This window comes from Pseudorasbora parva, chromosome 13 (genome assembly GCF_024679245.1).
Source record: "Pseudorasbora parva isolate DD20220531a chromosome 13, ASM2467924v1, whole genome shotgun sequence".
Classification (NCBI taxonomy): domain Eukaryota; kingdom Metazoa; phylum Chordata; class Actinopteri; order Cypriniformes; family Gobionidae; genus Pseudorasbora; species Pseudorasbora parva.
In genome coordinates, this window is record NC_090184.1 from 37,240,813 (window position 1) to 37,262,860 (window position 22,048).

Sequence of the window (22,048 nt, forward strand, 5' to 3'; positions counted from 1 at the left end):
AGACAGACTTGCACTTCCAAATTAACTCTGGTGAGGTTCAAATGATATATGAATGCAACATGGACCAAAGTCATGTTTATGAACCAAAAACAGGGCATGATGACACCCTAAAAAGGACAGAATGCTCATGCATACCTATTTTTTCTCGTCATAGTCAGGATGTTGCCCATCACATTTCGGTATAGGCATCAGAACCCCGTCTCCTTGCAGCAGATCTTGGCTTGTGTGTGTGACGGAGGGATTCCTGCCACTGTTTTTACTCCTTTACACATTTGATTTTGCTCTTCACGAGTCAAAATGCTCTTAGCTCTTTGCTCTTAGCTAGTCAAAATACCATAATTTGGACATACATCGAGCACATTAATCCCAGCACACAGCACTGTTCTGGATGTTCAGTGAATTCCGTCGAGAAATACGTCACAAAATCCGACCAATCACTTAGCAGATGAGGACTAAATGTGGGTTTTTTTTGGGTTCAGAACAAAACAAACAGAGTGTGAACACACCCTTATTCAAATGGAGTCCATTAACAGAGCAATCAAACCAACGTTTGTTTTAATCTAACCAAACCTGCCAAGTGTGAACACACCTTGAGATACATTAATTTTAATTTGGCGAAATAATGTTTTTTTGATACATTCAAAAAGGTTTTTTCGTGTAAAAACAATACAAATATGTGCATGCTGTTTTTGAAAAAATTGAGCAATGATACACGAGGAATGCAAATTACTACATGGTGATTTGAAGAATCCCCAAGACCTGAGGCAGCATGAAAACAGGCAGATGGGGGATTATTGCTTGTGGACACATGGGGACAAACTCAGTTCCCTTTGGGAGTACAGGAAGGGGGAGGATGCGCTTTAAATTCATGGGAAATTCATGAGAAATGGCAAAAACTAACCAGCTACAGGAGTTTTCTGTGACAAAGAGACAATTGATTGTCTAACCATAGGAGTGATGTTTTCCAAACGTGGTTAGAGAAAAAAAATCTGGACCAAATGTTTCTGTTTTCCCATGGTGCAGTTCGAGACTGTGCAGTTACTCTACCTGCTATATTTAGTCCTGGCTGTTAATGTGTTTTTGTAAAACAGGCCAATAGGATTATTCCTCATATGGCTGTACGACTGAAGACTGAGAGTGGTTTCATTCAAATAATATGTGTGAGGAGGATGATACACAATGTAGGCTTTGAACAAGCATGAACGCAAACATAAATCGCACCATCGGTGTGTGTTCAGATGTCTACTGTATGCAGCAACGGGTCATCTTTCTGCTTAGCTAAGCTGAGATCTTTCCCCTCTCTCTCTCTCTCTCTCTCTCTCTCTCTCTCTCTCTCTCTCATTAGCTAGGAGCACTATATACAATGAGAGCTTCCAGCAGTAGCTAACATCATGCAAGAGAAGGAAAGAAAAAAAGCAAGGCGCTGAGTAAAAATGCAACGGCATCTCCTGTGGGCGCTGAGTGACTGAAATTTCCTCTTAAACTTTAATGAGCCGGAAAGCTTCTCCAAAGAAAGTGAAGTTGCCAAATCTAGAGGGCTTACGTGGATCAATTAACTCGCTTTCAATGTGAAGAAAAAAAAGAACGCTGATTGTAAACACAGTTGCAACAGGCTTAACAGAGTGCCAGACTCACTATATCAAATATATGTTTTGTAAGCCTCGTCAAATTCAAATAAACCAACTAGGAATCTGATCCTGTAGAATTCTGCAGTAAAATCTAAATGAAATTAATTCTCCAGAATTCATGATATTTTACATTTTTTTTGGCAAAATCTATCTTTTTATATAGACCTTCCCACATATTTTTATCTTACTCTCTATATGTCCTCATTTCCTTTCATGCTATTATTTAGTACACACACACATATCTCTTTTTAAATGGAATATTTTTAAATATTAATTTTAGATTTTTTTTTTTTACATAAACCTGCATGATATCTAGTATATTGCATTTCATGTTATTATATAACATTATGTGCTATCATGTCTGATTTATTTTAATATAATATAATTACCTCAAAATACACAATGAGTCTGGTAGGCATATATATAAAGAGAGAGAGGGAGGGAGGGAGGGAGGGAGGGAGGGAGGGAGGGAGGGAGGGAGGGATGGATAGATTAATTGACTCATTGATTGATATATTAAATGTATTGTTCTTTATTCTTATATAGGCTTACCCGAAGTTCCTTAATTTCCTTATTTTAGTCCATGACATTATGGATGGATGGATGGATGGATGGATGGATGGATGGATGGATGGATGGATGGATGGATGGATGGATGGATGGATGGATGGATGGATGGATGGATGGATGGATGGATGGATGGATGGATGGATGGATGGATGGATGGATGGATGGATGGATGGATAGCTTTACGGCATTACAGTAGCAATAAATGATTCAACTACAACTGCTGAGTAGCAGGCGAGATACTTCCTGTCAAGGACGTCTCACACTACATTGAATCCCTGGAGATTTAACCGTAAACAAGTGTAGATCACTTGTCTTTAACACTGATGCTTTAAAACACACTGTGACTGCAGGCATAGGGAGTTATTCTCACATGGAGCAAGTTTGATCTTGTGAATGCCAGAAGGTCTCCTCAGTTTAAAAGTGCCTGGCCCCTCAGCCCTCCCTCTCTCCCGATCAACATCTGAATGCAGAGCAGGCTGATCAGTGGATGAACAGTCAGCTTTTATCGATCTGAGAAGAAAGTGCTGACAGGGAAGGACATGACTACACCCTTCTCCTAAAACTCATCTCTAGTTTCTTTTGCTCAGTAAGCCTTCTCAGGTCGACATGGAAAAATATTCCGTAATCAGTATGCACGAAATATACGTCCTTGTGTCAGGTTATTGTATGAATAGTAGATGAGGACAGAAAGTTTTATGTGCTGCAATGTAATAAAAATGGGAAACTTACAGGAATTGTGGTCAAATGGGATTTTTGGTAAATTATTAGTGAATAGCTGGAATCGATAACATCAGCTCTGAAGGTTTATGTGTGTGTGTGTGTGTGTGTGTGTGTGTGTGTGTGTGTGTGTGTGTGTGTGTGTGTGTGTGTGTGTGTGTGTGTGTGTGTGTGTGTGTGTGTGTGTGTGTGCACATGCATTCATTCATTCATTCATTCATTCATTCATTCATTCATTCATTCATTCATTAAGCACTACCATTATAAAATATGGGGTCAGTAAGAATTTTTGCAATATAAAAAAAAAGAAAAGAAATGTATGTCATATGTGTTCAACAAGGCTGCATGCATATGATGAAAAATACTATTGCAATTTATTCCTGTAATGGCAAAGCTGATTTTTCATCATCATTGGTCTTCAGTGTCATATGATCCTTCCTTCAGAACAATATTTTAATGATTCGGTGCTCAAATACTATTTCTTATGTTTTATATATATATATATATATATATATATATATATATATATATATATATATATATATATATATATATATATATATATAGCATGAATTAAAGTTTATTTTTCTGGGAATCGCAGACAAAATTATGTTTCAATATTTTGAGATTATCCCATGGTAGATTGTTAAACATTTTCTGGCTGTTTGAATGTCTAATAATTAAAATTTAAGTGAATATTTAACAATCAATTTGACTGAATTCATAAGTTCATATTTTTGTGAAATTCTTTCCATTTTAGTCATTTAGACTTTGCTATGATAGAGAGAGAGAAAACCCCGTCAGTGGCCTTAGACACAGTGTAAAGCTCGAGGGTTTCTCACAGGTAACACTCAGCTAGAAAAAGAGCCGGGCACCAGGGCGAGCTGTGTGTAAACTCATCTCGGTTAACCACTGTTTGTGGTCCCTGGCATTTTCTTACAGCCTTATTACAGGTCACTGCAATAGAACCGCAAACTGTTTCCTTCTAAACTGAGATTTTGACAACCATGATCTTTTTTTCCTACACATTTGACTAAATCCATCTCCACAAATGAAATACTTGTAAATCACTGCCTTTGTAATGAATTTGATTCTTGAAAAATCTGTTTGGTTCCTGAATTCCTACTCTCTTCACAGTCTAGCTACCCACCCGCTGTCACCGTGTGAGCCGAACAGTATATGGTGAGAGAATGATGTCATAGAATGAGCAATGTCTGATCCCCCCCCCCCCCCCAACACACACACACACACACACACACACACACACACCCTTCGACGGCATCCTGTCTTTTATCCGCACACTCTAAATGTGTGAATTAGCACCCCGTCAGAAGCAGCTCTCCGTCTCCGGGCCCCATGCGTAGTGTCAGTCCAGCTGGACAAATCTTTATCCGATTATTGTGCAATCAAGCGTCTGGCTAAATTCCCGAAGCATCTCTGATGGAGATTAACTTTGGCTCCAAACCTGAAAGAGGGCCTTCAATTCACCCCTCAAAACACTGATTGTATATAGAAGGAATAATATTTTCATGGTTGTTACCGGCCTAATCTCCTTTCTCAAATATGTCACAGAGTAACCCGAACGGGGCACGATCGGTCAGCAGATGTGCCCCGGAAAGACACAGATTGTTTGCGCCCTCACGCTCGGTGCTAAACCTGAGTTGATTTACACAGATAATCCTGCGGTGGCTGCTGTCTCATGTGCGGAGGGAAACTACACTGAATAACAGCTGTGTGGGCAAATTTACTCATGGACTCGGGCTTTATTGACTCTCTGAACAAACACATAGTTAACTGCCACATGTTGCAGATTACTGCATAATCTGCGTGAAGACATATCAGGGTTACTTGGAGACCTTTTCAGTATTCTTGTCTCAGATCTTACTGTAATGTTTTGGATTTCTTTACTTTCTTTTATCCTTTCTTTCCAAAAATAAACACAGCCAAACTATTTTTATGCCTGATTACTTGTCTTCTTAAAGGAACAGTTCACCCAAATATGATGTCATTTACTCACCCCGATGTCATTCCAAACCGTACTTTTTTTGCCGAAAGTTGGCGACGGAAATCAATGAGAACCAAAACTGTTATCAAACTGATTTTGTGTTCCACAGAAGAAAGAACGTCATACAGGTTTGAAATGACATAAGGGTGACTATCCCTTTAACAGCTTTTTTAAGAAAACCCATATCTGGAATATGCTAGGTTGATTTTCTTTAGAATTTTAAGTGCCATAAACAGATTTTCTTAGCTATGCAACTTCTAAAGTTACACCTGAACATGATTGGAAACTATATTTGCTACAAACACTAGCTTTTCCAGTAGAACAGATGTAATTGACAAAGCGGCAGAGCCAAAAGTGATCTAGTCCAAACTCACCAGAGTGCAGAACCTTTCCGGTGGGCTTCCACATGTGATATCGGGAGGTTCCACTCTAATCTGCATGTACTCCTTCATGGACATGGGTTTGGGCTGACAAGCGTAATATTCCCATGTTGGTCCATCGTCTGTGCTGACCAGCGACTTACAGATATCGTACTGGCCGAGAGTCAGGATAATGCACTGTAAGAGCAGGAGCGCCTGTGAGAGCATGGCACTGGATGGGTCCATGAGCATGAGAGAAAGGCAAGGGGCGCCACAGCTATAAAGAGTATAAGCATGGAATTTATTTAGATCGCGAAATTTCCAAAATCCACCATGGTGGTGGAGAATGATTTCTATTTGAGGCAGCTGACTTCCTGTCCAGGGGTGAGTGTCACTTCAGTTCAGAGGTATAAAAGCATTTAGTGGTTGATGTGCAATCAGAAGATGCCTGGGGTCTGAGTCCAATCTAAGATTCAAGTGTGATGAGATGAGCTCTTTCATTTCTGATGGTTTGCCTAGGAAACAGAAAAATTGGAAATAAGAAATACACATATGCTTCGGGGGGAAAACCCTGTAAAATTACCTAAGTTATACAGTAAAATATTTTAAAATACAATGCATTACAGTTTATAGAGAAAATATATATTTATCAATATTTTGATGACATTTTTATAACATTTTTATTTTTATTAAATGTTACATTTCTCAAGGTGTTTTATCATGTGTTACTCTGATGGCGTTTTGTCTTATTACTGCTTCACAGTTGCTTGAGATGTTGGTTATAATTAATTTAATTCATTTTTGGAATTAGACAAGGTATATTGGAAAGATACAATTTTATGGAATATTTAGTCAGGAACTGTGGAGTAAACACCGTCACTATTTTAACAATCAAATTCTGGAAACCACATCCACCAGTTTTTCCACTCCAAAATGTATTCCAAAGCTGTGCTTCGAGAACCTGCCACTTTTCCATGTGCCCATCTTTCTTTATGCAGGAGATCAGAAACTTTCACACTTACACATTGCAATGGAAATCTTTTTAAATAATTTAAACACTTAACTAGGTCATCTGAACTGCACATGGCGCTAAAGAATGCGAATTACATTCTATTATGACGTAACATGAAATCCGCGCAAATATTAAACACATTTATTGTAGTTATTCATCAAAAAAAAAAAAAAAAACTTATAAATAAGGGAAATTAGACATGTCACTAACTAACTAACTAAATAAATACATGTCTTATCAAATTAGAAAACGAAGTTTAGTAGCACTTTTCCAAAAACATCAGGAAATGTGAATAGACAGCAGCCGATTTTGCATGAGCTAAAGTTGAATTCATCAAAGAGCATCCTCTGTGAAGCAGACCACGATCTGAGCGCTTCTAGATCCGGCATGTTCAATTGACAAAAATATGTAAGACTAAAGTAACGCACTTGAGTAAACTTACCCTGGCTCCAGATATCAGCACCTTGACTGTTCCCAGATGAATTTCTTCTGTTCAAACTCTCCCTCTCTCTCTCTCTCTCTCTCTCTGTCTCTCTCTCTCAGTCAGTTCCCTGCCATATCACTTGAGATGGATGAGAAACACATGCACACGTTACTCCTCTCCGTAGATCACAGCAAACGCTTTCCCCTTCGTGCTTTCTTCGGCTGCCGCGTAGTTTGTTGGAAAGCATTCTAGATGGATGCCCTACATCCAGACTGCTCCGAAGCGAATCGTGTATTGCCTGAAAACATGCATTGAAAGTTTCGCTTCCTGTCCCTGCCTTCATTGATGTCTCTGTCCTGCGCGCTCAAGGACAGACTTCAGAGTAGCTTTACTACACCTCCCATTCCCGTCCGGTCTTATTCCATCCCCGCTCCCGCTCCCGCTCCATTCACTCTGCCTGACTGAGCCAATCTATTTGCGCATCACAATCTGACTTTCATTAGTCTTTTGCAAACTCGACGGGAATACTTTTGGCCACTGCAAACTGTCTGCCTTGTCTAGTCTAACTGTGTGTGGAACAGAAGTTTATCTACGGGCTTGAAGAGCTGAACCGTCCCAGCAGCAGATGAGGCAGTCCGCCCCGCTTAAAGAGACAGATCAGAGGCTGAGGATTCCCACTCTCCTAAGTCACACAGAAGCTTTGCAGGATACACCATAGTTTCGGTCAAACTGAAATATGGGCAGCCTATTAATGCTGTAAAATTGTGGTAATTTGTATGTATCCACTCACTGTATGAAAAATAAATATTCTGAAATCTCCATGCGCTAGGCTACAATAACTTTCGTAACTGGAATTTTGGCGGTAATCAAATTAAATATTTAACTATCTTAATAAATGGTCCGTGAAAAGTCTACATTTAATCCTCAGAAAATGTGGAACATCAATCTCTGGAGTCAAACTAAATATAAATGAGTTATACTATGTAATATGCTATATATAATGTAGTGAGTTTCCTACAGTGTAGAATTATTTTGTAGCCTAAATATAAATACACACATGTATAAGATTTTTAAAATATTTAGATACGTATATATATATAAAATATAGCCTATATAAATTATATAAATAAATATGTATTCAATATTCATGAACATATTTTCTTAAATACCCTATATAGCCTATGTGTGTGTATTCATATCTAATCTACACACCACCTAGTTTTATTTTGAATGCTTTTGATTGTTTGACAGCCCAAACAAACAAACAAATAAATAAATCATTTTGCAACATGATTGCAGGTAACATGGTTGCACATTTAACCCAAATGAAACAAGAGGTCTCTATAGTGCTTTAAAAATGGTTTAAAGCCACAGTATGTCATTTTTTACTGTGAGAGGTTGCTTATTCATAAAAAAGGCATAGCTTGATGACAACTTGATTTCGCAGAGCTTTTATTGTGCTGCAGACGAGCGCTTCTGCTTCTTCCAATCTTGTGTATGTGGGGTAGCCCAGTGCTGTTTTATAATATTTGATACATTTGAGTGTGTTGTAAGTTATGTTATAATGCTACTCTGCGTAGTTATATTAGACACTTGTTGCACACTGCAGTAAGCTAATGTTAGATCGATATTAGCATGCAAAATATGGTAGGCTATATCTAAGAGAATCTTCTAATACCTCGTCTAACTGCTTCCCTGCTAATAAAACACATAATATATTATGTCTTAATAAGTCTTTGGTGTTTCCATGGTTTCTACTAAATAAAACGGGAAATCGAGGGTAACACAGGTATGATGTCATTATAGGTGACGCACGGTCATGGTCTGTGTCCTGGGTAAAAATGACTTATTTATCTGGATTTAAACATTCTGGGAAACATTTGAGATAATCTAAGTACACAAGCCAACAAAATATTATCACATTGTTCTAGTGGTTGTTGGATATTTTAAATTCTAAAATCTTACATATTGTGCCTTTAAAGCTATGTGTGTTGTCTGATTGAGCTACATATCATCTAAACCAAACACACAGCATCATATTTCCATAAAAAGTGTCAACTGAAACAATAAACCGAAATAATGGTGTGTGTGCTAATAAACCGAGATTTTACTTTAGAATAATAATTTTAAAAAAAATCACTAACAGCCACTTTGCAAAACTGAGATCTCGGAAACAAAAAGAAACTACAAATCCCATCATCCCATTGGCATCAGTGACGTCATTCGAGCGCCAGTGTTCGCAAACGGAGAAGCGATGGCGGATGTTATGAATGTTGGAGTGAATTTAGAAGCGTTTTCTCAAGCGATTAATGCCATCCAGGCTCTTCGGTCGAGTGTAACCAGGGTGTTCGATTCTCTTAAAGATGGGATGAAGAATAAGGAGACCCTTGAAGGGCGGGAGAAAGTCTTTATAACTGAATTCCAAGATAATTTACAGTCAGTGAATCGCGATTTAAAGTGAGTTGTCTGACCATTCACTAACCCTGTTCACTAGCCTACAGTAAACGCCAAAATGCCTTTGTTATTGTAATAAACTTAATAACTTGGTACTACACAGTCCATTGCTGTCAGCATGAAAAAGAATTAACCAGAATATTTCATTCCATAATGTTTCCAATTCCATTATTATGTTGCTGTTGTAGCCATTTTTGTTGTTTTTATTTATGATCCCTGAAGTCAAAACAGCTAGGCTTTAGGACTATACAAAGCATACATTTCTCTCTCTCTCTCTCTCTCTCTCTCTCTCTCTCTCTCTCTCTCTCTCTCTCTCTCTCTCTCTCTCTCTCTCTCTCTCTCTCTCTCTCTCTCTCTATATATATATATACACACACATATAGTATACATACATTCAAACTGTGTGAAGCACAGTGAAGTGTGTGACTGGTTTGTTTGTGTATATGTGCAAGTGTAAAATTACCAATACCAGTATGACTGTTGTTTCTGCAGTGAATTGGAGCGTCTCAGCACTTTGGTTGGCAGGCCGTCAGAGAGTCACCCCTTACACAACAGTGGACTGCTCAGTTTAGACCCCGTACAGGACAAAACTCCTCTGTACAGCCAGCTGCTCCAAGCTTACAAATGGTCCAATAAAGTAAGTTGTCAGTATTTTGCTCATTTGCCTTGCATAATTGTTCTTATGTGCAACCTCATTTAAAAGGAAGTGAATTAAATTTACGTGATGTGTAAGTGACAAATGACGTAAATAATCTATTCAAACTTCTGCCATATGTCACTCCAGAAATTTGTTAAATACTGACTGATGTTTTTTGCAGACTACACACACACACACACACACACACTATTATTCAAATGTTTGGGGTCAATGGCCCTCATTTATCAATCTTGCGTAGAAACTGGTGTATATGTTGGCGTAAGATTATGCTTACACTCCTCTCACCGCCTGATTTATGAAGCTGTGCGTACCTCTGCAATTCAGGTGTACGCAATACTTGCCCTTGATAAATGTGGCGGCTGAAAACGATCGTCATTAGAATAACACGCCCCTATATATTCAAGTCTCCGCCTCCCCCACGCCCTCATTTTACGCCATGGACACACGGAAGACGGCAAAGAAGCGAAACTTCTCCGACGTGGTGATCGGGCGCGCTCAATCATCTCACTAGTCCACTAGTCAGGGCAATGATTAGGACATAAGTCAATGGGCTGACTCCCTGATCAGTGCTCTGACTACTGAACTAGTGAGATGATTGAGACGCGCCCATCGAGACCATCACCAGGGAAGTGGAAAAAAAACCCGAAATTGTTTTATTTGGGAGTTTAAAGAGTGGAATTAAAGGCACCAACAAAAACAAAATATGGACCCAAATTACGAGAACTCTTAATAATGTGGGGGTTGAGAAGCGCACTCCAGCAGTTTAAAGCTGTTGGATGATAAATTACCATCACTGCATTATTTTACAGCACGTTTTGAAAAAATTAGCATTTAATTTCGTATCACGGCACATGTATTGGGGTGTACAATAGTGATGATGATGTGATGTGGAGTACTACCATTCATTCACAGATTAATAATTACATGACAATTTGTAAGATTCTTATTCTTATTATTATGATTATTATTCTTAATGACGCTTGTTATTTAGAAGAAGAATGTCGTTTTTATTGGTTTTATTATTATTTAAAAGAAGAAGGTTATTTTTATTATTTTGTCAGTCTGAATTATTTTAGTCCCAGTCCGTGCGCAGCTGCTGGGCCAGGCGGGGCCGGTAAAGCGCACAGGCTCGCGACTGTAGGAATACATATGCCTACAAATCAAACGCTTTGGTAAAGTCACAAAAATTAAACATTGACGTTCATGTTGCACAAAAATAAACACTGAATGTTGTTGTTGTGGTTTTTAACAGTGGGTCATAATATAGCATATCTTGTCAGTGCGTTTTGTGGTGTTAGGAATTGTTTTTTCTGCGCATTTTCGCACTAACTCAAACGTGCGTACACCACCTCCTGAGCTGGCGTAGGATTTGAGCGTGCCGTACGCCAACGTCCATATTGATAAATCTCAAAGTCACCGTGGGTTTGGGTGTACGCAAGGTGTACGCTGGAAATTTGGTGTACGCACTTTTGATAAATGAGGGCCAATATGTTTTTATGTTTAAGAAATGTGTGCTCATTAAAGCTGCATTTATTCAATTAAAATTACGGAAATTACGATATTATTACAAGCTTAATTTTTTTCTGTGATCAAAGCTGAATTTTCATCACTCCAGTCTTTAGTGTCACATGATCTTACAGAAATCACTGTTGATTTGGTGCTGAATAAACATTTATTATTACTAATGTTGAAAACTATTACATGTGGAAATTGAAAAGTTAATGGGAGTCATGGGAAATTAAACCTGTAGTATCAGAAATTCTCACTGGTGAAACTTTTGGTAGTATTTTGTTTATAGTGGTCAAGCAAATGGTATGAAGAACTGTGTTATACATTGATGTGTGTAAAACTTTCCATTTACACATATTTACATTGGATACTGCAAAAACTGCAATCGTTTGACTGCAATAAGTTATGAAATTTAAAGCATTGGAAGTACAGAAGTATTTTTTGTTTAGTTTTTTTCTAGAGAAAAGTGAGTTGGAGCAGCAAGTGTTTTTTTTTTCAGTTCATCCATAATTTCAGTGTTAACAGCCCTGTCCACTACTGTCTATTTAAGCAAAAAAGTACAAGACGCTGTTTTATAATGTGGATGTAATCATGGCTATAACAGTTGAAGGAAATATTATATAAACCCTTGTGTTTTATATATTGTAAAGTGGAGGTTCTGGTGAGAGCCCTCGCTCAATTTGGCTTACTTGTGGAAAATGCGTTGGTTTTGTCTTCATGTAGTCTTAAAAAGTTGCTTCGCATCTATTAATGAATTCCCAACCAACATGAATGCAAGGCTTTTACATCATCACGGCCGTCTGACTCGAATGAGACGTGGAATTGAATATCATCTTGCGTCTAATAATGCTTTAATACTATAATCAAGAGGAAGCCGGTCTACAGTTTGATGGTCTAATTCACAGCGCATCAATGAGACACATTATAGCTTGTAGCTGTGATTTGCTTAATGCAACGTGAGAGGTTCCAAATGTTAAAAAGCGCCCGAAGTCCATCTGCTTAAGTTGACAGAAAATAGAGTTGTGTTACTTCTTGCCTAGTAAATCTTCTTTTGTTCCTGTCCTGAAAAGGCTATAAAATTATGTTCTCTTTGGATCAAGGTCCTCGAGCGAATCCTCTCAATAGAACGCGCACCATGTCTTGCCAGAAGAGCACACACTTGAGATTCAATAGATGTGGGTGTTCTCACAGCAGAACCAACATTTGCTCAATATCCATTACAGCTGAGTGCTTTGACTTCTTTTGATCTTGAGTAGGTCTTCTGTCCTAAGTGTTATTGAACAAGATTTGCTATTCTTACTGTAAATGCAATTTCACAGGATGCTTGCGCTCTGTTCTTGAGTTCTTTTGATGCTTTGCCCTTAGGTGATGCAGGTAGCATTATGATAGATGAGGAATTGAATAGGAAACATTTGTTTTTTGGAAACATGGCGCAAAGCAATGGTTTGATTCTTAATTTCAGGGGGTTTAAAAAATAGGTTATTAAAGGGTGAGGACTGTTCTGAATTACCTGAGCAGCTGTTGAGGTTTTTGTTCATGAATCTGTGAGCGTCGCAGGTTTTTATGTGCAGTGCCTGGGTTAAAGTGCTCCATCAATAGCAGCTACTCATCAGTTGCTCTCGCCACACTGTGTGCAGAATAGTAAGTGTACACAGGTCTTCTTCCTCAAAAAATCTTTTCAAAGTTGCTATTGCACTGAAAAGCTCTTTAAACATCACTGGTTTGTGTCTTTATTTTTTTTTTTTTCAAAATCATTCAAGAAAATGAAAATACTTTAATCAAATATATTTGGTCATATAGGAATTGAATGTCTCTTCTTACCCAGATGTTCTTTTCTTTTTCTTTCTTTTTTCCAATATAGTGGTTGTGCATTCCTCCTTTGTCTCGCTGTTGATTTTCTTGTACACCACAACGTTAAAACTTTGTGATACTTTGCCAAACACTTTTATTTTTAGGGGTGTACAATGATGAGGTCGACTGATAACTAGGGTGGCCCACGCTGGCCGATAACTGATTAATCAACTGATAGTTTTTAAAATGGATACTAAATGAAAACAAATATAACACATACAATAACTTTATTACAAACATAAAAAAACAGTATTGAACAATGACAGTAAACTGTTTTTTTTAATAGAATTTTATTTATTATTTATACCTTTATTCATTTCAGTTTGTAGTGCTTTAATAAATGTTTAGAGAAACAACTTAAATGTAAACGTTGTTGAAATAACAATAAATAATACTTTTATGCAGTTTTGTAGTCGAGACCGAGTTCAAAAAGGGTCGAGTCTGAGTCGAGACCGAGTTCAAAAAGGGTCGAGTCTGAGTCGAGACCGAGACCAGAGAGAGCCAGCGCAATCACAGAGATATTTACATCGAATCCTCATTCAACCGATCCACGCAGGCACTAATGAGGAATATATATATATATATATATATATATATATATATATATATATATATATATATATATATATATATATATATATATATATATATATATAATGATAGATTTAATTTATAACACACTTTTCATTCCGAAGAATCTCAAAGTGCAACAATGGAAAAAGGGAAAAATAACAAAATTGAATAAAAAGTAAAAATAAAGAATAATACAAACAATCAACACATAAAAGCCGTTCTGAACAGAAGAGTCTTCAATTCAGCTTTAAACTGGTCCAGGCTCTGTACTGCTCTCAACTCACTGGGGAGGAGGTTCCAAAGCCGCGGTGCAGCCGAGCAGAAAGCTCGATCCCCTATGGTACGAAGCCTGGTGATGGGGACTTGAAGAAGCAGGGGGCCTAATGATCTGAGGGGGCAGGTGGAGGATTTCAGACTGATGAGTATGGCTATAGGATGGTATGGCTGAAGCAGAGTGTTCAGGCTGATGGTAAACAAGGCTGCGACGAAAGCCTCTATGGATGTAACGCAATCTGTGCAGAGGTCCATTAATGACTGCAATGCACGCCGGAAAGGTTCAGTTGTTGAAATTAAGCAGCTGTGGGATTGACAAATGTTAATGTTACAGATGGATTCTTAATTGTAAAGCGTTATTATTTCGTATAAATCCAAACAGCTTAAAGGAACTGTATGTAAACAATGTATTTTACTGAATCATAAAATTAATAAATCATGTTGATTTCAAATACTTCTATCACTGACAACAGTAGTCCGGCCAGGATATTGTCATTTAAAAGTTGTTGTTGTAGCCCTCAACTGATGTTGACGTTGACATGTTGTGTTTTGGCCTGAAGCTCCGCCCTCCACCTATTGACCAATCACAAAGTCAGTAGTGTTTCAGCATCCGGGTTGCCAGATCTGCTCTAGTTACCACAGCTGCAGATCTACAAACATTCTTGCTGGATCCTGCAGCCTATCTGGCAACATCGAGTCAGGGGGAGTGGGGAGCAGGGATACACCTGTACCAGTTGCAGTACCAGTTTTGGTCACAATCTTACATACACTCCCTTTAAAGATGGCCATTTTTAAATATCTACACAAATGGGGTGGCTCAGTGGTTCAGGTTGGCTACCAGAAGCTTGGTGGTTCAATCCCTGGTTCCACCTGACTAATTGTTGAGTTGTCCATGAGCAAGACACATAACCCCATCTGCTCCCGTCGAGCTGGATGACGCCTTGTATGGCTGACACCGCCGTCGGTGTATGTATGAGTGAATGAATGGGTGAATGTGAGGCAATATAGGTAAAGTGTTTTGGTGGCAATGGGTCTGTTGAAAGCACTATATAAATGCAGGCCATTTATCATTTTGCACAAAGGCCATACCATTAAGATTAGACGCAATCAAATGTATATTCTCACTTTATTTGCTTCTATTTTAGAACACTTGATTATTGAATAAAAATAACAAAATATGTATTACAGTGGATATACAAAAAGAACTGAAATCCAATGCGTTTCTAATTTGTTTATGCTTCTTTCGGCTGCATGACAATACTATACTTACAAGACAATAAGTTTGCTTTCTTATGTCACTAGCTTTAAATATGCAACTTCACTGCATATCGAATGCATAAAAGTTTCAGATGCAGTCGAGGCTCCTCTGTATGGGCAGTTGGGGCAGAGCCCCACCAAAATATTCATCCAAACACTGACCTCTATATACACTGAATTAATAATAAATTGTTAATGTGTTCAGTATTCAGCAACAAATATTTTTTTTAATTTTCTAGACTATTTTAAGTTGTAAAGTTTGCAGGATATTTAAAAATGTAGTGTGTTGATTCGGCAAGGATGCATTCATGATAATACACTCTAAAAAATTCTGAGTAAAAAACAACCCAATGTTGGGTCAAATATGGACTAACCCAGCAATAGGGTTGTTTTAACCCAGCTATTTAGTTGTCTTAAGCAAATATTTATTTGACCCAAAATTGGGTAAAACAACCCAGAATTTTTTAGAGTGTAAGGGCAAGATTTACTAAACAAGGCAAATTAGCATGAGAGCACAATTCCATTCTGCTCTTCATGTGATCTACTGACGATGCTCAAATTAATGAACAAAGACGGTTGGTCATTTCATAATGACCTACGCAATCTACCCATTAGCGCTGTCTGGTTTAGTTTAGTTTGGTTTAGTTTAGTCTGGTTTAAAGATGTGCTTTTTTGGGCAGTAAATAATGGCTCAAAAACCAGTCAAGCGCCCCACAAATTTCTAATGTAAATCTGTGGTGAAAAATGGAACTGCAGCCCACGCTCATAGAGAGCCATTGAGGCAGATTTCTGGCTGCCCGCTTACTTTCACATAACGTTACCCCAGATAAACCTTGCTCCAGACCAAGATGATATTAGTCCGCATCAGGTCAGCAAATAGTTGGCATGTCAATTTATCCTATGTGGAGAAGTGTTTCAAATTATTACCCTTTAATTTAAACATGTTCATGTGGATATATTTTATATACAGTAGTTTGTGTTGAGAATAGACATCACTTTGTTTTCCTCACTGGAATCCTACAAAACTTGTAATATTCTAAAAAAACATTTAGACACAATAAACAAGGCAATTCTAAGATCCCATTCTATGCATTTGTTGTGTGTAATAAAGTCAGTTAATCATAATTAGAGCGCCACCCTCAGGCTGAATAACACAAGGACATTCGAATTCTGTCAAACGTGTGTCTGATGTGTTTAGCGATTCCAATATAAAGCTTACAAAATGGTTATGGTAAAGAGCTAGAATCTGACCTACCCAAATTTATAGCCAGTAGCGGCTACTGAATAGATGGTAACCTTTAAATTTTAAAGGGTTAGTTCACCCAAAAATGAAAATGTTTCATGTCATTAATTGCTTACCCTCATGTCGTTCGACACCAGTAAGAACTCTTCGGAACACAAATGAAGATATTTTTGTTGAAATCCGATGGCTCAGAAAGGCCTTCATTGACACAGATGTAATTTCCTCTCTCAAGACCCATAAAGGCACTAAAGACGTCGTTACAAAGCCCACCTCACTACAGTGGCTCTACAATCATTTTATGAAGCGACGAGAATAGTTTTTGTGTGTAAAAAGAAAAGAAAAAATAACGACTTGTATAGTTATGGGCCGATTTTACCACTTCGTGAAGCCTCGAAGCACTTTGAATCAGCGCATCGATTTATTATTCGGATCACGTTTCAAACCGCCAAATTGCTGAAATCACGTGACTTTGACAATCCGAACTGCTGATTCGATACATTGATTCATTAAGCTCAGAGGCTTTATGAAGCGTTGTTTTGAAATTGGCCCATAACTATGTATGTCATTACTAACGCCCGTTTCACACATACTCCGTCTGCAGTGCGTGTGCGGCGCGTATTTTTTTCCGTACCCATGTTAACGGATGACAGCTTTCACACTGCACGCGGATGCGGTCCGTCAGTCCGTTCCAGGAGCGTTGCGTCTGCAGAAGTGCACGGATCGTTTTCGTACTGAGTCTATTTTTTGCTGCGTTGCGTTGCTGCATCAAAGTGATAGAACATTGTTCGCATTAAAATAAACATGTACTGACGCGAAAATCTAGTAATTTCAACACGGATGCATATCATTTAAAATATACTCTTGTTTCAAAGTCAACACATGGCTTTTTTTCTCAAGTAAAGCAACAAAACGACACCTTACCTGGCATTTAGGTAAAAAATGTGTACTCGCACTCGTACTTTCTTGGAGGTGAAATGCAAAGTTATTTTTGACCTGCAGGATTTCTTTTCAAAGGGTTTAAAAACGAAAGAAAAGACGAGAGTCGGCTGTTTTTGAATAGCCTATTCTAAGTTTCTAATTTAAAATGTTTATGATTTTAGGCTATAACCTATGTTTAAATGTTTTGCCTTTTGTGTGAGCTAAATCTAAAGTATATTAATATATAAATATGAATTAATGAATTGAAAAAATGTTGTTTAAATGTAGGCTTGTAGCCTACGTTAACCTGTCTACTCAGAAAGATTAAACAAAGAGAATTGCTGATGAGCCAAGATCAGTAACAACTTCTGGATTTTAAATAAAAAAATCATTAATAAATGCTGTGTTTGTGGTATGCAACAGCGGATCAGTTGCGGACTGCAAACGCAGCATATGTGAAAGGACTACATGGTGTGGGGCTCCTGCAACGCACACGCAACGCAACACGCACTGCAGACGGAGTATGTGTGAAACGGGCGTTAGGGTTTTTTTTGCACACAAAAACTATTCTCGTTGCTTCATAAAATTATTGTAGAACCACTGAGACAGGCTTTGTAATGACGTCTTTAGTGCCTTTATGGGTCTTGAGAGAGGAAATTGTGTATGGATTTCAACAAAACTATCTTCATTTGTGTTCTGAAGATGCACAAAGGTCTTACGGGTGTCGAATGACATGAGGGTAAGTAATTAATGACAATATTTTCCTTTTTGGGTGAACTAACCCTTTACTCACCCTCAAGTTGTTTCAAACCTGTATGAATTTCTTTCTTCAGATGAACACAAGGGAAGATATTTAAAAGAATGTCAGTAACCAAACAGTTAACAGGAGCCATTGACGTCCATAGAATTTTTTTTTTTCCTACTATGGAAGTCAATGGCTCCAGTTAACTGTTTGGTTACTGACATTCTTCAAAATATCTTCCCTTGTGTTCAGCTGAAGAAAGAAATTCATACAGGTTTGAAACAACTTGAGGGTGAGTAAAGGATGACAGAATTTTCATTTTAAAGTGAACTGTCCCTTTAACCTCTTGAGGTACTACTAATGTTAGTCCTCTCAGCCTTGACAGCAAACATGATATTGCTGTTCTCCACTAATGCAGCATCTAATTAATAAATTAATGATAAGAAAATGTACTGTAGTGTACTGTTTTGTTGTCTATGTTTTACGTTCCTGAAGTGTTGCACTTTGTGCAGCCTGTGTCAAAACAAACTCCACGAGGCATCAGTGATATTGTTTTGCTTCTAGAGGCGGCTCTCATACTGTGTAATGACAGGGGACCCTTCTCAGACGCTCCAGCAATGGACGCAACCCAGAAATCAACCCATCCTTTTTAAACGATTTAGATTTGGCTTCATGACGACTTTTAAGGTCAAAAGTTGCTGACCTTTTTTTCTGCAGTTTTCAAGTTTGAAAACCTTTACTAAATGTATTTGTTTTACTGGTCTCATTAGTATGAGCCAGTACACAAGGGAGGTTCATGAGGTTCCTCTGCCCTCTGGGTGGTAGGCCAGCTGTTTTTCCCACACTCCGAGGCTCGGAGCATTACAGAAGGATTAGGTGTGTCTGGGCTGGACGTGTGCGGGCAAACATGGGCGTGGGGCCAAACCAAGCCTTTCTGCAGAAGTATTGATGCTTTCGTGCTGTCTGCAGAGACAGCACCACCCCCACCCCACTGTAAATACGATCGATGCGAACGTTTCTGCCATGGAAATGACCCTTAGGATTAATGGGCTTGGTGCTTTTAGTAAGGCTGTTTTTGGCCATTGTCTCCTTTGAGTTGGTATCTTAGTCTGGTGACCCATCTACCTGTGCTGTGGGCATCAGATATCAATTGGTATTTAGGATTTGATGGAGTTTTATTATTCAGTATGATCCTTCTGGAGTGGTGAAATAAAACAAAATCATGACTCTTTGTGGCGGGGGGAACTACTCTTTTTGTTTATTATAATAGGACATTAAAGGGTTAAATAAAAAAAACATTTTTAAGAACCAAGTGACTCCGAAACATTTGTGTTGGAGTAAATTATGGGGCAGAATTTTTTTTTTTAGTTTTATCCTGCCATTTTTACACAGTTGCACTTTTGACAAAGTAATTTTATAATAATGCTAATTGTATTTTTAGCGTGAATGTTATCTGTTCAAGAACTACAGTTAAGGTGGACTGGTTGGATTTGAGAGTGAATAGATGAACAGTTAATTAAAGGGAAACATGTTTCGCCTTTGGCTACTAGCTGTCACTCACCTTCATTATGTCCTGGTGTGTTTTGTTTCAGAAATCTCAAGGTCAATTCCTTCCTGAGGCTTTGGGGATTTTATTTATTTATTTTATTTTTATGAGAAGTATTTTGCATTAGAAAACATTAAGTACAAAATAAGGCAGGATATTTCGAAACTAAAAAGGGTAACAAGTTACAATAAGGTTCCAATAGTTAACATTAACTAGAATTAACTTACAATGAGCAATAAATGAGTTGCATTGTAACCTTAGGTCCATTAAAATATATAATAACAGATACAACTTTTGATTTTCATAATGTATAAGTGTTGAAGTTACCATTAACTATTAAAGGGTTAGTTCACCCAAAAAATGAAACTGATGTCATTAATGACTCACCCTAATGTTGTTCCACACCCGTAAGACCAAAGATTCAAACGGTTATGAATCAGTGAATCGATCAATGATTCGGATCGCCAATGTCACGTGATTTCAGCAGTTTGGCATTTTGACACGCGATCCAAACTGCTGAAATACACGGTATATAATACGAAATACGATATACACAGTATTGCCTCATTCGGTATCGTCTCTAATAATATTCTGATATATTGTACAAACACGATGTACAGCCCAGCCCTAAGACCAACACAGCAGACTGGTCTGTCTGACCAATCAGAGAAGCATAGATGAATCACAACAGACTGGGCCATCTGACCAATCACATCAGACTGGGATTGCACAGCAGAGTAGGCTCTCGGAAAGGTTTAGAGAGACTGAATCTCAAAACAAACTGTTTTTAGACTATTTGAGAAATGAGTTAATATACAATGTATATTATATATTAAAAGGTTAATGCTGCGTTCACACCGGACACAAATGGCGTGATTCGTGCGAGTGATGTACATGTTAAGTCAATGCAGAGACGCGAATAGGCATTCTGCGGCGCGATTTGCGCGAATGAGGCGGCAAGAATCACGCGAATTGAGCGTTTTGAACGCGTGATTCACGTGAAACACGCAAACCGCTTAAGTTGAAAAATCTGAACTTTGCCGGATTTCCGTGCCGCGTTAACCAATGAGGAGACTGCTTGCAGCTGTCACGTGGTGAAGTGACGGATGGGAATCCCAAGGCCAGAGTAATTAAAAAATACTACTTTTATTGTGTCACAAAATGTAGTTTTAAGAGTATTTCAGGCGAGAATGTAGTTGTTTAAAGTTCAAATATGTGGTTTATTTATTAACAGAGCTAGAGCCTACTTTGATCTGGCGTTTTCGGAGGTGTGAGATCCAGGCGATCAGCAGCGCTCAGCACTCATCAACCCCGGCGAGAGCAGCCTTAACTCGGCTAGTCCAAGATTAACATGGCTATCCCCCTCTTCACATTCGACACGGTGCCATCGAGTGTTAAAACGCGTAAGGCAAAGCTTGAATTTATGGGTATGTCCCTCTTTGGCTAATGTACTTTCAAGATGGAGGGGCAACATGGCGGCCGGCATTCGAACCCCCCACCCGTATGTGTTTTCAATGGCATATTATAAACTTATGAGAATACTTTATTACTTGAAAGAAGTAAATATACATTAATGAGCACATATATTTTTGAAAGAACTAAGTATTTTTAGCTAAAAAATAAACTAAAAAAGCTACACAGTGTAGCTTTAACAAATGGAACCTTATTGTAATAGTCCAATAAATAAATAAATGGTCAAATAACTTTTTTTCCGAGCTCACTTGACCAACTTTGCAATATTGGAGAGCATCAGTATTGCTGCTTATCTCTTTGTAAAGTCTTTTGTTTTACCAAAGACTTTTCCTGACTGGTTGCATGACTTTAAAGTGTCTGTTTCATTGTCAGTTGGAAGCCCATCATGGGAATGACTGTTTAATGTCAAACAACATTGTATTTAACACATACGCTTGTGTTCTGTCAACAACAGAGATGTCAGGCTATACAGAGATGTTTAAGCACCTGCTTATCCCAGTACGAGTGCACAGTTAAGACATCAAGCTGTTATTTTGTCAGCCGTAAATACTAGTGCTCCCCTAGTGCCAGAAGACCTGGGGCTGCCAGGAGCACATGAATTATGGGACAGTCCAGACTTTTTGCAGAAATGTTTCAAGAGTCTAATCTCTGTTTGAGATAATAGTTTGGTTTTTTTTGTCTCAGAGGTTAAACCTTTGGTAGAGTGACAGTACACCCATTGGCTTAGTTCTGTAAAAAAAACTCTTTCTTCGTAGAATTAATAAAAGTGAAAATGTATGTTATTATTTACTCACCTTCATGTTGTTCCACCACCATATTATTTTGCTAAAAAAAAA

At 38.2% G+C, this 22,048-nt stretch overlaps 2 protein-coding genes across 4 annotated transcripts in view; one reads left to right on the forward strand and one right to left on the reverse strand.

Annotated features, from left to right (window-relative positions):
- The window catches only part of LOC137039070 (netrin-G2-like), a 78,668-nt gene extending 71,363 nt beyond the window's left edge, over nucleotides 1-7,305 (reverse strand). Inside the window, exons 1-2 of one of the 3 annotated variants that reach the window (XM_067414251.1) lie at nucleotides 6,734-7,305; nucleotides 5,295-5,794 (exon numbers count right to left, since the gene is read on the reverse strand). In XM_067414251.1, the coding sequence (XP_067270352.1) occupies nucleotides 5,295-5,531 (237 nt within the window). In that variant the 5' untranslated portion in view covers nucleotides 5,532-5,794; nucleotides 6,734-7,305. Of the gene's footprint in view, nucleotides 1-5,294; nucleotides 5,795-6,719 lie in introns of all 3 variants that reach the window. The other 2 variants (XM_067414249.1, XM_067414250.1) reach the window with 2 other exon arrangements.
- A 1,644-nt stretch (nucleotides 7,306-8,949) lies between these two features.
- Nucleotides 8,950-22,048, forward strand: part of med27 (mediator complex subunit 27) — a 75,227-nt gene continuing 62,128 nt past the window's right edge. Inside the window, exons 1-2 of the mRNA XM_067414263.1 lie at nucleotides 8,950-9,172; nucleotides 9,662-9,806. Of these exons, the coding sequence (XP_067270364.1) occupies nucleotides 8,970-9,172; nucleotides 9,662-9,806 (348 nt within the window). The 5' untranslated portion in view covers nucleotides 8,950-8,969. The remainder of the gene's footprint in view (nucleotides 9,173-9,661; nucleotides 9,807-22,048) is intronic.